The sequence below is a fragment of the Aedes albopictus genome, chromosome 1 (genome assembly GCF_035046485.1).
Source record: "Aedes albopictus strain Foshan chromosome 1, AalbF5, whole genome shotgun sequence".
NCBI lineage: Eukaryota > Metazoa > Arthropoda > Insecta > Diptera > Culicidae > Aedes > Aedes albopictus.
This window is the reverse complement of record NC_085136.1, coordinates 234,049,161-234,065,877: the sequence shown is the minus strand read 5'-3', so window position 1 is coordinate 234,065,877 and position 16,717 is coordinate 234,049,161. Positions and strand designations below refer to the sequence as shown.

Here is a 16,717-nt window from a genome sequence, read left to right as displayed (position 1 = left end):
CTCGAAATTCTTCCTGGAACTCAGTAATCCCTCCTTGAACTCCTTCAGGAACTCCTCCAGCAATTCCTTAATTTATTCTTTTTGGAATTATACCAGGAAATCATCCAGAAATTACCACAGAAATTACTCCGAAATTTCCTTCAGGAAGTTCTTTAGGAATTCCTTTTATAATATCTTGAGGAATTCCACACCAAAAATTCATCCAGGAATTCCTTCGAGACATCTGCCTAGAAAATCCCTCCAGGAATTCCTACAAAATAAATTCTAGAAAATACTCCTGTGGCAAATCTTGGGATTTCCCCGAGAAATCCTGTTGGGATTTCTGCAGGATCTGCTCCGAGACTTCTTCCAAAAATTCCTCCAAGAATTTATCCAGAAAATACTTCAAGAATTCTTTTACGAATTCCTCCAAAAATCCCACCAGGAATTTCTCCAAGAATTTCTCCAAAAAATTCTCAAATAATCCCTCCAGTTTTTTTTCAGGAATTTCTCCAGAATTTTTGAAGTATTCCTACAGGAACTGTAATAAGATATTTTCCAGGCATGCTGCAATACTTCTGAAATTTTCAATAAATATCTTCAAGAATTCTTTCAGGAAATCGTTCAGAAAATGCTCCAGAAATACCTACAAGAATCATGATGCCTGGTCCGCCTATCGTGCTCTCTGCGCTCCACGCCTTCTTGTGCCAAGCGGATCCGTTGCAAATACCAGCTTTGCAGGGTTGTTGTCCGGCATTCTTGCAACATGCCCTGCCCACCGTATCCTTCCGGCTTTGGCCACCTTCTGGATGCTGGGTTCGCCGTAAAGTGCAGCGAGCTCGTGGTTCATCCTTCTCCGCCACACCATTCTTCTGCACATCACCGAAGATCGTCCTTACCACGCGCAGCTCAAAAACTCCGAGTGCTTGCAAGTTCTCTTCGAACATGGTGCATGTCTCGTGTTCCTAGAGAACCACCGGACTTATTAGCGTTTGTACATGGTGCAATTGGTGCGTGGATGACTTAAGTTTCTTTTGGAGCCTGTAATAGGCACTATTTTCACTGACGCCTTCGTATTTCACGGCTGGCATTGTTGTCAACCGTCAGTAAAGTTTCGAAGTAGACGAATTCTTCCAATACCTCGAAGGTATCCTCGTCTATCGTTACTTTGTTTTTGATACATTCACCACCTAGTTCGACCTTTGCTGGATCGCGTTTCAGGTGAGTTTACAGCTCTGCCACAGTTACAAATTTTCTGTCGGTAATGCTCATGTCATCTGCAAAGCACACAAATTGATCGGATTTGAGATTCGAACACCGGCGAGTCCGGCTCGTCGCATTATACCTTCCAGAGCGATATGATGAATTTTATTTCACGGAACAATAGTGTAGAGAATTTGCTGTTTCACAATATTCTGCTAAATCTCATTCAAATAACCTCTTTCAGGTGAAACCACAATTGGCACAGCAGAAGCACCCTACCCGCAGGATATCGTCCTAAACGGTATCGGCATCCACCCGGAGCACTGTCGAATCGTAATCGACAATGGAAACGCAACAATCTGTCCGAACCCGTCCGCCACCTGTCTGCTCAACGCCAACATCATCGAGAACCCGACGGCCATTAGCCAGGGAGATATCCTGCTGCTCGGTCGGACCAACATGTTCCGCTACAACAATCCGGCAGAGGCGGCCAAAATGCGACAGGACAACAACCACGCCCAGCGATCATCGCGCCTAGACCTGTCCCGACTTTCGCTCATAGCCGCCTCGCGGGAAAATCTCTGCAGCAGTTTCCTCAGCGACGACGACAACGGCGTCATCTCGTCACCTCAGAATCCTCTGCGCTTCCGGCAGTACACTCCCAGTCGGGAAGACACCGAGCTGCAGGACGAACATAGGAAAATTCTGCAAACCATCGAAAATGCTTTGAAACAGTTGAACCTGGAACGGACGCGAATGCACGAGCAGTTCAAGGCCAAGATCAAACTGTGCCGCGAGGAGTTGGAACGGTTGGAGAGTACCAAGCGGGATAAGTTGATGATTCTGGACTGCCGGATAGACGAATTGATGGCCCGCCGCGAAATGATACTGTGGGAGAAGAGCAACGAAAAGACGCAGGTAAGTGGTGTTGTTGGCGGGAAGTAATCTATCGTTGGAAAAGTTACCGAGTTGTTGGTTCAGTAAGGATCAGTAAGGCCTATGAGCTTGAACAATGTTTGAATAATTTGATACGTTTGTTTGTCTGTTACTGTACTTCGGAGGTGGTATCACATTTCCCGGAATGCCACTTCCCAGAGGTTTCATTCCATTTCCTGGAAAGACGTTGTCCGTTACACAGAAAAAAATATTCATGTAAAATTCAGCGAAAAATCATGCACATAAAGGGAATGCTAGAGTTTGTGCATATTTACATGAAATGTCATGTAAAATTACGTTACGTTCGTGTAAATTTCCGCTAATAGTCGCGTAACTGGTTGGTGTCCATGATGGTTTACGCGATGGATGGCGGAAATTTACACGATGGTAATGTAATTTTACACTATAGCTCATGTAAAAGTGCACTAACTCTAGCATTCCCTTTATGTGCATGATATCTCGCTGAATTTTAATTACATATTTTTTTCTGTGTATCATTTCCTAGGTACCTCATGTTGTGGAAAGTTAATTTTCTGAATAATCCATTTTTCAGAATGTTACATTTCCCAGAATGCTCCATTTGCCGGAAAGACCATTCTAGGAAAACTTAAGATCTCATACGACAGTATCTTGAAGATGATCTGATCACAGACAAGCAGACGTAACTCTTAGAGGAAATTTATCAAAAAACATTGCCCGGTGTCTTTTTCGTGAGCACGCTGCCACCTGTTGGTAGAACCACGCGAGACACTGTCGGCCACGGTGGATTTCGATTTGACGTTTGTCTAACACGTACACTACTACACAAATCGCCTGTAATTTTCGTTTGCATCATTCAGCAACGTGTACACTGGCAAACGTCAAAGCGATCGAACGCTAGCGCCTCTGGTGGAAGGATCGCGTAAATCAAATGAAATTTGGATGTATCGTTAAATACATGTGCTAAGCCGTTTTGAAGAGTGTTACGTCTGTTTTTCTGCGAGCTGATATTTCAATTGTGTGGTTTATTGTTGGCTGCAGAACAGATTTTGCCTTCTAGAATAGGCAGCTCTTTCTGTTATATCATTACAGGTTTGATTGGTGGTCAAACTTATACCTCCATCAGTGCATATCCCTTTTTTCAAACATGGGTTTTTCTTTAGAGTTTGATTGTTACAAAGTTATTTGTTACAAAACTGTGAATCAATCCTAAAGATGTCATCTTCTGCCAGCTGTTCTTTCGAATCCTGATTTTCTGTCGGTTCAATATTGATCTACTTAGCCTGGCTTAGTGGTAATTTGACCATTTGTCGTTTAGACCTAATGGGACACTATTGTCAACATTATACACCCGAAAGGGTAGTTTTTCTGTGATAGGTCAGGCAATGTTGAACCTATTGCCTTGATTTTCCGTGCACTGATAGTACTATCCGTGTCTCTCTGTGGAAATTTTTTTATGTGAATTGATTAAAAATTGGCTGAGTTGTGGCCAAAAAACGACCCGTGCAACACAAGAAACTGGTGTATCTCAGTTGATCCAACATCAATTGGCTTCTTTAGCAGTGTTGAGATGAATCCTTTATTCCGAATCTGCACGCAAAGCTTCGCCAAAATTAAAAAAAAAAATCATAAATTTTGATGCCCGGGAAAACCAATAAGAAATTTGTATGGGAGCGAGTTGTTCAATCATCCCTCGTCGGCTTTTGTACTGGATGGAGCTGTCAAACAGTTGCCCAGCTGTCAAAAGGTCATATGAAAAACATTCTTTGATTTTGTTTTTAGGTATCAGAATGAGGTTAGAAATATCTGAAAAAATCATAGTGGTTCAGAAAAGGTAATCATTCGTATTAAATTTAAAAATCAATACATTTTTCAAAGTGTCAACAGTTCACAGGTTTAATCTTGGATCTTGTCTGGAATCTGGCATCTCATCTGATCTCTGATCTGATCCAACTTTGGAATCTGGGAACCCATCCTGAAATTTTCGGAATCTTGAAATTCATCAGGATTCCAGAATGTTATCGGGAATAAGGAATCTCATCTGAAATCAGGAACTCATCTGGAACCTGGAATCTCAACTGGGAACTCATCTGGAATCTAAGATCTGCGATAAAAAAAGCTTGAATACCATCGGCATCTCATTTCCTTGCTTTGGATTTTTAAGTAAAAAAAATATTGTTTTTTTTTTAAATTTTATAGGAAAGAGCACTTTTTTCTGAGCCACTATGTTTTTATTTAGATTTTTAGAACTTTGTTTTGGTACCTTAAATTAATTTCAAAGAGATTTTTTTTAAATCACCATTCTACAGCTGGGCAACTGCTTGACAGCTCCGCCCAGTACAAAATGCGATGAGGGTGATTCAACAAATTGCTCCTATACAAACTTCATAAAAATTTTTAAATAGGTTCCCGGGTACCAAAATTCATGAAAATTTGGATTTCGGCTCACTTTGGCATGTAGGTTTAGAATATGAAATTATCTCAATGCTTCTATAGAAACCAATTAGAGATTAATTCTAAGATCCCATCTGGAATCTCGGATGCATCTTGCAATCTGGAATCTGGAATTTGAGATCCAATTTATTAGGGGTCTCATCTGGAATTTGGGATCCGATCTGGAATCTTGAATTTTATCTGTAATCTAGGATCTTGTTTTCAAACAGGGATCTCTTCGGGAATCTGAGATCACATCTGTAATCGGTTATCTCATTTGAAAATCGGATATCAAATCTGGGGTTTGAAGTCCAATCTGGGATCTCGTATGGAACTTGCTGGGATTTCATCTGCAATCTGGGATCTGAGATACAATCAGGGATGTGATCTGGAGCTTGAAATTCAATCTGAGGACCTCATATGGAATCTGAAATCTCATGTTAAAACTGGAATCTCGTCTGGAATTAGAAATCATGGAACTCATCAAATCACTGAGATCATATATGGAATCTAAGATCTTATTCGGAATATGGAAACTAGTTTGCTCGCAGGATTCAGGTTTGTAATCTGAGATCTTGTCTGGAATTTGGGTGCCAATCTGTGATCTTATCTAGAATCTGAGCTTGTATGGCTTCGTGGTCGTGCGGCTAGTGTCACCAAGCATTTAACCGCTTCGTACTGAGGGTATGGGTTCGATTCCCACTGCAGTTATCAGGAAAACTATTCGGCTGTGTCACTGGGCGTTGCATACTCGTCCGTTGTCTAGTGCCGTGCTTCCTTCAAAGAGCGAGTAGCTCATTGGAAGTATTGACACTAGGATGTTAGGACGTAGTACACGTCCAGCGTGCCTGTCTGGGTCATATATACCCTAACATCTTACAAGGGTTAAACGTGTCCGTATTTTATCTGGAAACAGGGAACTCACCTGAAAACTTGGAATCCTAATACTCTTTTTGATTCTATGAATCAGTCTGGGATCTGATGTCCAATCTCATCTGAAATCTGAAATGTCAATGTCAGGTTCTAGACCTGGGATCTCATTCGGAATCTCAAATCTGAGAATCTCATTTTTATCTGGATTCTGAGATGTCAGTTGGAATTCGACATACAATCTGGAATCTCATCTGAGCTCTGGGATCTCATCTGAAATTTGGATTTTAGATCCAATCAAGGATCTCACACGGAATTCGGGATTTTATCGAGTATGTGATCTTGAATTGAAACTGGGATCCAATCGAGAATCTGGGATCACATTTGCAATTTGAGATCTTCTTTGATCTGAAATTTTAGATCAAATCTGGGATGTGAAATCTAATCTGGGATCTCGTCTGGAACCTGAGATCTCTTCTGAAATCAGGGATTTCATCTGGGATCTCATCTGGAATCAGGAATCAGGATTTTGGTACCAAGGAACTCGTCTGGACACTTAGATCACATTTTTTATCTGGGATTTCATCTGGAATCGCGATAATCTGCGATTATCATTTGAAATCTTGAATCTTATTTGAAATCTGGGAACTTATTTGGAATCTGGGATTTAATTTACGATTTGAGAGTTGCTTAAGTAAAGACAAATCAATCAATACGATTTGAGACTCAATCCGGGATCTCATCCGAAATCATAGATCTCATTTGGAATCTGGAAACTTATCGTATCGCAGGGATCATACTTGAAATCTGGGATCTTATCTGCAATTTAAGATCCAATCCGGGATCTTATTTGGCATCTTATCTTGAAACAGGAAACTCGTCTAGAATCTTGTAAACTTAAAACTCGTTTAGGCTTTTGATTTTATTTGATACTATTTGGGACAGATCCCAAATCAGAATGTACGATCTGGGATTCATCAGGATTTTAAGATGTTATCTAATCTGAGATCTAATCGGGATCGAATCTGAAATCAGGAAACTCGTCTAGAATCTGGGATCTCAATTAGAATTTGGATCTCAACTAATCTTCAATCTAGGATCGGAGATCAAATCTGATTCCATCGAAATTCCATTTACATCTGGAATCTGGGACTCTTTCTGGAACTTGGGATCCCATTTGGGGTTTGACATCTATTCTGGGATCTCATCTGGTTTTTGCGATTTCACCTGGAATTTGGTTTGCAACGACGAATCTGGAGCTTATATGAAATATGGGAAGTGCAAAACAATCAGGTATAACATCTGTAAACCAAAAGAGTCTCATCTGAAAACTGGTTTCCAATCTGGGATTAGAACTGATTTTGGGATCTCATCTGGAATCTGGAATCTTTTCTTGGAACAGGGATCTCAACGGGAATCTGGGATCCAATTTGGATTCTAGGAACTCATCTGGTCATTGCACTGGGATCACAACTAATTACTGGGATCTCATGACGAATTGGGTATCCAATCTGGGATTTGAAATCCAATCTCGGATCTTGTCTGGCATCTGGGATCTGAGATCCAATCAGGGATCTCATCTAGAATCTGGACTATAATCTTGAAACTGGGATCTCATCTTGGAACTGGATTTTGTAATCTGAGAACTCCACTGGTCACTAGAATCACAATTGTAATCTGGGATCGCATCTGGAATCTGGGATGTCATCTTGAAACTTGAATGTAATCTGGAAACCGGGCACTCCTTTGTAATCAGGGATGCAATTTGAGATGTTTGCATCTCATCAGGAATCTTGAACCTCATTTGGAATCTGGGATCTGATTATAAATCTGGGAACTCATCTGGTCGCTGAGATCATACCTGCAATCTGGGAACTTTTTTAGAATTAGGAATCCTGGAATCTTGGGTCTCATTTAGCATTTGAGACAGGAAACTTATATGTGGATCTTACAACTCATTTGGATTCTGTGATTCAATCTGAAATCTGATGCTCGATCAGGGATTCATCAGGATTTTGGTATCCAAGCTGGGATCTCATCGAGGATCTGCGATTTTCATGTCAAATCTCTTTGAGAAACTGCGATCCCATTTGGAATTAGGGAACTTCTCATCTGCATTCTGAAATCTCATCTAGACTATTCTAGGATCTAATCTGATTTTTTTAAGCTTGGAATTCTTTTGGATTCTGGGGTCTCATTTAAAATTTAGGAACCCGTCAAGAATCAGGGATCTGCTCTGAATTTTAAGATTCAATCTGGGATACCATTAAGTATGTGCTCAGTTTGCCCAAGATTGCTAAGGAATATATTATTCCTAAATGATTCCTTAAATGCCATTTCAGAATAAACACAGGGTTGCCTAATTGATCACAAACGATTTTTTTTAATACAAAATACTTTGAGATGCTGTAATTATGGTTTGCTTTGGTGGTGCTGTAATTATGGTTTGCTTTGGAGCTCAGTTTTTGAAATCATCAGGATTTTTAGATCGAATCTGGGATCTCATCGGGAATCAGGGATCTTATTTGCAATAAAGGATCCCATCTGAACCCTGGGCTTTCATGTGAAATCTGGGATATCATCGGGCTTCTGGGATCTAATCTGGTATCTGGGTTTTCATCTAGAATCAGGAATCTCATCTGTATTCTGAGATTTCGTCGAGAAACTGAACTGAGATTCCATCTGGGTTGGGATATGGGACAGAATATGAAGCTCATTTGGAACCTGGGATCTCATTCAAAATCAGGGAACTCATCTGGAATTTAGGAAATCATTTGAGTTATGGAATTTTAGCTGGAATCTGGGATGCCTTCTGGAATCGAAAAACTTAAATGGAATCCAGGATCTAATCTGTAATCTTGGTATCTTGGGATTTCATCTAGAATCCGAGATATTATCGAGATTTGATGATGCAATTTGGGAATAAATTTGTTTGTTTGTAATATTTCTAAATGTTTCCTAAATTTCAATTTCAAAATGTATTAGGGACTAACTGTCTTGATTGATTTATTTTCGTCTTTTCTTCCTTTCATTAATAACTTGATCAAAACAAACTAAACTGTTATTCTTCTTGTTTCTACAGCAAGATGTAGTCGTTCAAATCTGTAATAATATAAAGAGTTAATCGATGAAAAGAAATAATGTCCGTTAGGTCTTGATAAAAAATCGTTGTCGATTCACTCGGTTGACACTGCTTGTGTGCTGTAAACTCGTTCAACCTTTTAAGCTTGCTGTAATAAGTTTGCAAAACTATCTATCACAAAGAAGACCGATCGTGATTTGGAATGCAACAAATAGTTTTAAATCTGTCTAGGACTCCCCAGTTCCAATGACTTCCTCATTCAATGCTTGTCTGTTTCTGTTCCACTTGAAGTCCTATTCTGAACCATAATGCTCGGTTACTTTCGAATCGGTCAACGGTCCTAATTAGATTACACTCAGCTTTCCCGTGTGACCCTTCTGGACGTGTCATCGTCGCGGCACTCTGCCTTATCGATCCTTATCCCTTAGTATATTGTGTTACCTTCGCTATTTATGCATATAAGTTCATTGCCGTTTACGTTTGTTATATAATTTTTATTTTTTCGTTTCCCTTTTTTTTCCTTTATATTATTGCCCTTTTCCCGCCGACGCAAACGCCACCTTCACCCGCCTCACTGTAGGTGGACATTTTAGTTAGACAGCTATCGGCCCTGCAAACGCAGCTAGACACCAAGAAGCGCGACTTCTACGAGTACGTTGCCAAAGAGCTCCAAGAGCTGCAGGACTGCGGCAAGCTGGACGAGGTAGTGCTTGATTTGTTTGTTTTAGTTAGTTTTGTTGTTTTTGAGTTTTGCTAAATTAGGTTTTGTTTTTAATATGGTTGCTGGATAACAAACATCCATAATATGATTCCTTGGTATCCTTTTTTTCTCTAAATGCTATTATCAGGCCAGTATTGAACTAATCCAGAAGGCACCTCAGACAGAGGACTACTCGGAAATCCTGTTGCTGATTTCCAAATCCTTGGACAACTACTCCGCACAATACATCCGAGAGTACATCCGAAGGAATGTAAGAGTTCAATTCAAAAGATTTTAGGCCTTATCCACCTCACGTCTATGTACTTTATTTTAGCGCGAAGAGCTCGACAAATACGAACGGGAATTGGGCGAGAAAGAATCTCAACTGGAGCAGAGTACGCGTAAGATTGCCGATCTAGACCAAAAGATCGACGAACTGGAACGCCAAAACCAGGAACTGTTACAGCAACGTACCCAGCTGGAAATGGAAGAAATGCAGAAAAAGAAACAGTCGTAAGTTTAGCTGTTGAGGATTCACGTCTCACGTCTCTTTGCTAATTCTTAACCTTTTCAGCATGACCCTAAACCTGTCGCGAACCACGGACTCCAACGCTCAAACAGATCCCAACTCTTCCGAAGCGCTACAGATGGTAGCGAGTAACTCCACGGCTCGTACCCTGGAAACCTGTGATACCTTCCACACGGCTAATTCGGACTGTTCGTTCGTATCGGCCCTGAACACCCCGGCCTTGGAAGCGCTAAACCACTTGATTCCGACGCCCAGTTCAACCGAAGGAACAGAATCAGGAGCCGACCACGAGTCGGACTACTACGAGGAACCAGGCCACACGCAAGGCATGAGTGACAGTGGCGTCAGCTTCGAGACGAACAAGCTCGGAGAGGGTGGCAAGTTGACGAATGGTGGGAAGCTACTGTTCCAATCGGATGATCACTGTTTGCTGTTGACGTCGTCAACACCCAACTCGAAGTACGTCAACAAGACACTGATCGTGAATGGAGGAGGTAGCATAGAGATCAGCGGAGAAGAAGTCGTGCGCGCATCAACGAGTGATGAGTCGGATGAGAACTCGGATCATGGAAAAGGTGGTAGCGGGAACCGATGTCGTGGAAACAAAAACAGTGTGCGAACGGAGATTTTCGATATCCGACACGGGATTCATCCGCTGAGAGTCAACAGCCGCAGCGGAGAAGAAGAGGAAGGCGACGATGAAGACGATGAGAGACATTCGCATGCAAGCTCGCTGGATAACAGCTCGATAACATCGTCCACGGCCAACTTGATCTTGTGTGAGATGAACCTGCTGAGGGAGAGCATAGCAACGAAGAAGGCGGAGATTATGAAGATACTGGAGACAAACGGCGACAAGACGAACCTGGACGGGAAAATCAGTGAGCTGCAGGATCTTCAAAAGAGGATAATGCAGCTGGAGATTAAGGTGCAGGACGTCGAGAAGAATTGTTTGTCTGACGAGGGGGGATTGGATTCGGTTCGGGACATGCCGGGTAGTTTTACCGACAGCGATGACAGCCGGATAAACTCGTGCATCTATCCGGACTATCTGAGGCATCGAGCACAGACCAGTATTTATGCGCCGAGCGTGGCGCGATCGCTGCCGTCGTTCGAAAGCGCGTCGGTCGAGAGAATGCGTAAGTTGGATGTTGAATGAAGGAATTGCAAGGAAAGCTACAAATCAGATTTTATATTTCAAACAGGTTCAGAGCATTTCATCAATATACCTACCTATATTATTCGAGGGGCCGGAAAACAGACCCACTACGAGTACGAGGTAAAGCTAAACCTGCCGGACGATCGATGGACGCTACTCAGGCGATACAGCAGGTTTCGGGAGCTGCACCTCAAAATGAAAAAGGAGTATGGCGAGAAGGTAAGATTGCTTTTTATTTTCTTCTAGGCTTTCAGATTCAAGGAAGAGACAAGCTAGAGAGAAGCTTTCCAAGCTTCCGGAGAGAAGTTTTCCAAGCTTCTGGAGAGAAGCGCACTAATCTTCTGGAGAGAAACTGTCCAAGCTTCCAGAGAGAAACTGTCCAAGCTTCCAGAGAGAAGCTTTCCAAGCTTTCGGTGAGAAGCTTTCCAAGCTTTCGGAGAGAAGCTTTCCAAGCTTCCGTAGAGAAGCTTTCCAAGCTTCCGTAGAGAAGCTTTCCAAGCTTCCGTAGAGAAGCTTTCCAAGCTTCCGTAGAGAAGCTTTCCAAGCTTCCGTAGAGAAGCTGTTAAAGCTTCCGTAGAGAAGCGTTCCAAGCTTCCGTAGAGAAGCTTTCCAAGCTTCCGTAGAGAAGCTTTCCAAGCTTCCGTAGAGAAGCTTCCCAAGCTTCCAGAGAGATGCTTTCCAAGCTTCCAGAGAGAAGCTTCCTAGCTTCCAGAGAGAAGCTTCCTAGCTTCCAGAGAAAAGCTTTCCAAGCTTCCGGAGAGAAGCTTTCCAAGCTTCCAGAGAGAAGCTTTCCAAGCTTCCAGAGAGAAGCTTTCCAAGCCTCCAGAGAGATGCTTTCCAAGCTTCCGGAGAGAAGCTTCACAGGCTTCCGGAGAGAAGCTTCTCAAGCTTCCGGAGAGAAGTTTTCCAAGCTTTCAGAGAGAAGCTTTCCAAGCTTCCAGAGAGAAGCTTTCCAAGCTTCCAGAGAGAAGCTTTCCAAGCTTCCAGAGAGAAGCTTTCCAAGCTTCCAGAGAGAAGCTTTCCAAGCTTCCAGAGAGAAGCTTTCCAAGCTTCCAGAGAGAAGCTTTCCAAGCTTCCAGAGAGAAGCTTTCCAAGCTTCCAGAAAGAAGCTTTCCAAGCTTCCAGAGAGAAGCTTGCCAAGCTTCCAGAGAGACGCTTTCCAAGCTTCCAGAGAGACGCTTTCCAAGCTTCCAGAGAGAAGCTTTCCAAGCTTCCAGAGAGAAGCTTTCCAAGCTTCCAGAGAGAAGCTTTCCAAGCTTCCAGAGAGAAGCTTTTCAAGCTTCCAGAGAGAAGCTTTCCAAGCTTCCAGAGAGAAGCTTTCCAAGCTTCCAGAGAGAAGCTTTCCAAGCTTCCAGAGAGAAGCTTTCCAAGCTTCCAGAGAGAAGCTTTCCAAGCTTCCAGAGAGAAGCTTTCCAAGCTTCCAGAGAGAAGCTTTCCAAGCTTCCAGAGAGAAGCTTTCCAAGCTTCCAGAGAGAAGCTTTCCAAGCTTCCAGAGAGAAGCTTTCCAAGCTTCCAGAGAGAAGCTTTCCAAGCTTCCAGAGAGAAGCTTTCCAAGCTTCCAGAGAGAAGCTTTCCAAGCTTCCAGAGAGAAGCTTTCCAAGCTTCCAGAGAGAAGCTTTCCAAGTTTCCAGAGAGAAGCTTTCCAAGCTTCCAGAGAGAAGCTTTCCAAGCTTCCAGAGAGAAGCTTTCCAAGCTTCCAGAGAGAAGCTTTCCAAGCTTCCAGAGAGAAGCTTTCCAAGCTTCCAGAGAGAAGCTTTCCAAGCTTCCAGAGAGAAGCTTTCCAAGCTTCCAGAGAGAAGCTTTCCAAGCTTTCAGAGAGAAGCTTTCCAAGCTTCCGGCGAAAAGCTTTCTAAGCTTCCGGAGAGAAGCTTTCCAAGCTTCCGGAGATAAGCTTTCCAAGCTTGGAATGCAGTGGAGCTTCAGGGAGAAAACTTGTTGTATCGAAAATGATTCCGAGTACACTGAAATAAATTTTGTTGTCGTTTCCACCGAATCCATGGTAGAATTAAGAACTGTACCAACAATTTTCAACCGAATGCAAAATTCTGTTAATTGTACTAAAATATTGTCAATATTACCATGCGTGTATTACTGTTGACTAAAAACATTCTTGGTTCTACTATTTGGGCATTGTTATTTCGACCATGTAGACTTGAATGTTGCGCGTCTTAGATAAACATGGTCAAAACTACAATGTCAAAATAGTAACATCAAGAATGTTTTTAGTCAATGGTACTTTACGCATGGTAATATTGACAATATTTCAGTACATTTAACAGAATTTTGCATTCGGTTGAAAATTGTTGGTACAGTTCTTAATTTTACCATGGATTCGGTAGAAACAACAACAAAATTTATTTCAGTGTACACACATATTATAAATCTCAAAATCTTATTCTCTATTCGCAGGTAACCAACATCCCATTCCCGCGCCGGGAGCTGTTCGCATCGAACACGGAATCGGTGGCGAAAACTCGCCGCCGCCAGCTTGAAACCTACCTGAGGCGGCTGCTGGTGGTATGTTCTAAAATACCGCATAGCCCCATCTACGAAGGCGAAGGACGACCGGGCCTAACCAAGATTACCCTGATAGAGTTGCACGCGGGCTTTTTCAAGAAGGGTTTGTTCGAAACGGGCAAGCATGGAACCGGCTAGAACCGGTGGACGGGAGGTTGAAGTAATAGTGTTTGACTTCCGGTTTTGTTTGTCGGATTTTGTTTTTTTGAACGGTGGAAGCAAACAAAAAGTAAGGCTGATTTTTGTAGATAAACGAGCGATTTGCGAAGTTATAGAGTAATGACGTAGCTGGAAGGCGTTCTCCCAGTTCGTTTTCGATTTAAGCAGATTTTATTTATTGTAAATGACGAGCAGATTTATTAGGCGTTATAGCTATAGTGAGATTGATTAAGATAGGAAGAGAGTGACACCAAACTTGAAGCAACAGCAGGAATATCGACGACAATAAACCCCGCAACATGGTGGAAGGACAGGATCCTTCCCAGCTACTACAACACAAATAGCTGCTGCACGATCTCTTGTTCAACTGGGAATTGCATTTTACGTTGACAGAGATTGCCACTCCCCAGGAAAAAAGGTAGGAGACGTTTTGTAGTGAAAATGATAAAAGGCTTGATCCAGTTTTGTTCGTTATGCAAAACCGCGAATCCAAAGCCTATTGATGAAGTAGTAAAAACAAATTATATTTATGGCTTACGAGTCAATTTTTTCATATACCTTCTATGTTCATTTGAGTACTGAATTGTTAGTCATCTTTCACATGATCCCCCATAATCACAATTTGCCTTTACGTAACCCACAAAGACATATTCTGAATAGTTTCGCGTGACCTACCCATACATACGTACGTACACAATACACACATTTAGGAACACTAGCTGTGATTTTTCAATTTGACTCCCGACTCTCGTGATAGTCCTGTTATCTCATTAACTTTCATTGGAGCGATCGACAGCCGGGAAGAACTGCATGAGAGTGGATCGATCATGATTTAGCGCATACAAAGACCTGAAACACAAAACATATTGATTATGATAGGTAGTATTTGTAGGTACGGAACATGTTTCTTAATCAAAATTGGATTGCATCTTGCTACTGGAGCTCGTTGGGAAGATCTCGAGACGACATACGTGCAAGCATATAATAGTCAAAAATAGGAAAAAAATGTCAAAAACAGAGCTTGTTCGGACTTAAACAATATAACAGTGTAAGATTTAGGATACAAACTTAAGTGTTGACAACCCTTGTTCTTTGAATGTAGTGACCTAAATATAAACTTATTGGAACAACAAATGACAGGTATTCATCTTTTAGAGGAAATAGAAATGGTCGTCTAGCAATGCAACAATCCTTGAGAAATTAGCTAGAATAAATACCGAAAGAAACGAAACTACAAGTAATACGTGGCAATATAGGATATTTGATGTTAAAATCAAATTAATATAGCAAATTTACAAATCAAACAAGTTGGGCGCATCATGTGGTCGAGTTTTGTACTCACCATTTGTAAATCATACACATCACTCATGAGAATAAACTTAGATTCGAAAGATCGATGAAAGCCTTGGCTGCATTGAATGTTATTATCTAAAACTACCGAACACTTCTAATAGTCCTAATAATGATCTAAGGTGTGCGTGATGGTAAGGCACGCTTGAGTAAATGTAAATACTTGGTGACGCTTAAAGGTCTTAACCTTCCGTAACTCGCGCGGTTGACTACCTGCATCAGCACCACGCTAATGCTGACTACAAAAAGCGAGATTTTTTCAACGTGTTGTACAAAATACAACAGCGCGATCGCTCGAGGGTTAAGTTCACTCAAGACTATTTTTGTGGCCGTGAAATCACCGTGAAACGATCTAGCAATCGTCGACACTATCGTCAACGCCATCGGCGTCGTCGTAGAAAGCGCCCGATCGTAAGCTCGTGAGTACGTTCTTTTAAACCTTGCATGCAAGTGATTTAGTACACACAAAAGGGCTAGCGTAGACCACAACTTTTTTTTTTTATAAAAGTACGTTTATTGTCGAAATTGTTTAGTAAAAATTATACAAATAATCATTTAAACTACGACTTGGAAAGCAAAATTTAGTTCATCAGTATCTACTCTACCATTGCAATTATCAATGAAAGTGATATAAACAACTAAGTGCTTCAAAACAGTTGATTTCTTTCTCGCCGAAAGTCGCTCAAGCGCTGGTCGCATTAGTTCCCCACTGTCGAAAACACGCCGTCCTACTGGAAATATCGCCGCCAGTTTCTGCTGCAGCAGACGGGTCGCTTCATTCACTCTGGGGCAGTCGAAGAATTTGTGCTGTACGGTTTCTACTGCTGCCGCACAATGCGTACACTGATCTCCGTCGGTTCGTCGCATCCTAGACAAAAGCCGCCGGTGCGGTATCTTTTGGTTGACCCAAATGTAGAGTGTGCTCCTTTCCACGGATGAAAGAGCACGCGCCGAAATGTTCTTCCAGACTTGCCTCCAGTTGGTGTTGGGGTTTTCTACTTCCACTTTCGGTCTGTCCGTTCTCTCGATCAAGAAGCGGTTTATTAGATCGGCGGAGGGGTGTTGGCGGATTTGGAAAGGGAGAGTGGGATAGTTGTTCAGGATAATTTTTAAGCAAGGAAGATCGGCGATATCGTTTGCTCTAGGGGGATTGGCTTGGTGAAGTAGGGAGCTATAATGAGGAAGGGATTCGATCTCGTGCATATGACGGTTGACTAGTAAGGCCTGACATTTGAAGGCCGGCAGGTGCAGTTTTACTCCGCCGTCCTCTCTGTTGCGTGCCAACTGCTGCATGGGGACAGTCGCAGCCATTCCTCGGAAAAGGTATCTCCGCATGGTTGCCGTTACTTTCGCAAGATGTGCTGCTGATGGTGCCAACTGAGCACCAATGTACCACATTTTAGAACATAGGAAGGTATTCAGCAAAGTAACTTTTTGTTGAAGCGTTAAGTTTCGCATGGAATGTAGCCAAACTTGCCGAGAAAAGTTGGTTACCAGGGTGTCCCAGTTTAGCGACACCATTTCTCGCACTGAGTTTGAGAATATTACTCCTAGGATTCTCATAGTAGCATCCGTCCGAAGCCATGGAACGACCAACGGATTGGTCAGTGCACCAACGTCTATTGCGATCGTTTTTGCTTCATTCATGCGTGCCCCTGAGACTCGTCCGAAGCTTCTAAACAGACTTCTCATCGCATCGATCTGATCCACCCTTGTTACGATGGCACTGATATCATCAGCGTAAGCAACAATCAGATCTCCACCACACACTTGTTCCAACTTACGTAGCAGAGGGTGTAGGTAGAGAACGAAGAGGTGCAT

The 16,717-nt window shown here is 42.3% G+C and overlaps 1 protein-coding gene across 2 annotated transcripts; it reads left to right on the top strand.

Moving 5' to 3' along the window:
- Positions 1 to 1,426: 1,426 nt before the first annotated feature.
- LOC109399840 (kinesin-like protein Klp98A) lies at positions 1,427 to 14,950 on the top strand (the record flags this gene model as incomplete). Of its 2 annotated transcripts, XM_062846426.1 has the most annotated exon segments (7): positions 1,427 to 2,100; positions 9,063 to 9,185; positions 9,331 to 9,453; positions 9,517 to 9,695; positions 9,757 to 10,850; positions 10,917 to 11,089; positions 13,280 to 14,950. In XM_062846426.1, coding segments are annotated over 7 exon segments (2,612 nt in total), but the record flags the coding sequence as incomplete, so codon positions are not given.
- Between the last annotated feature and the right edge of the window lie 1,767 nt (positions 14,951 to 16,717).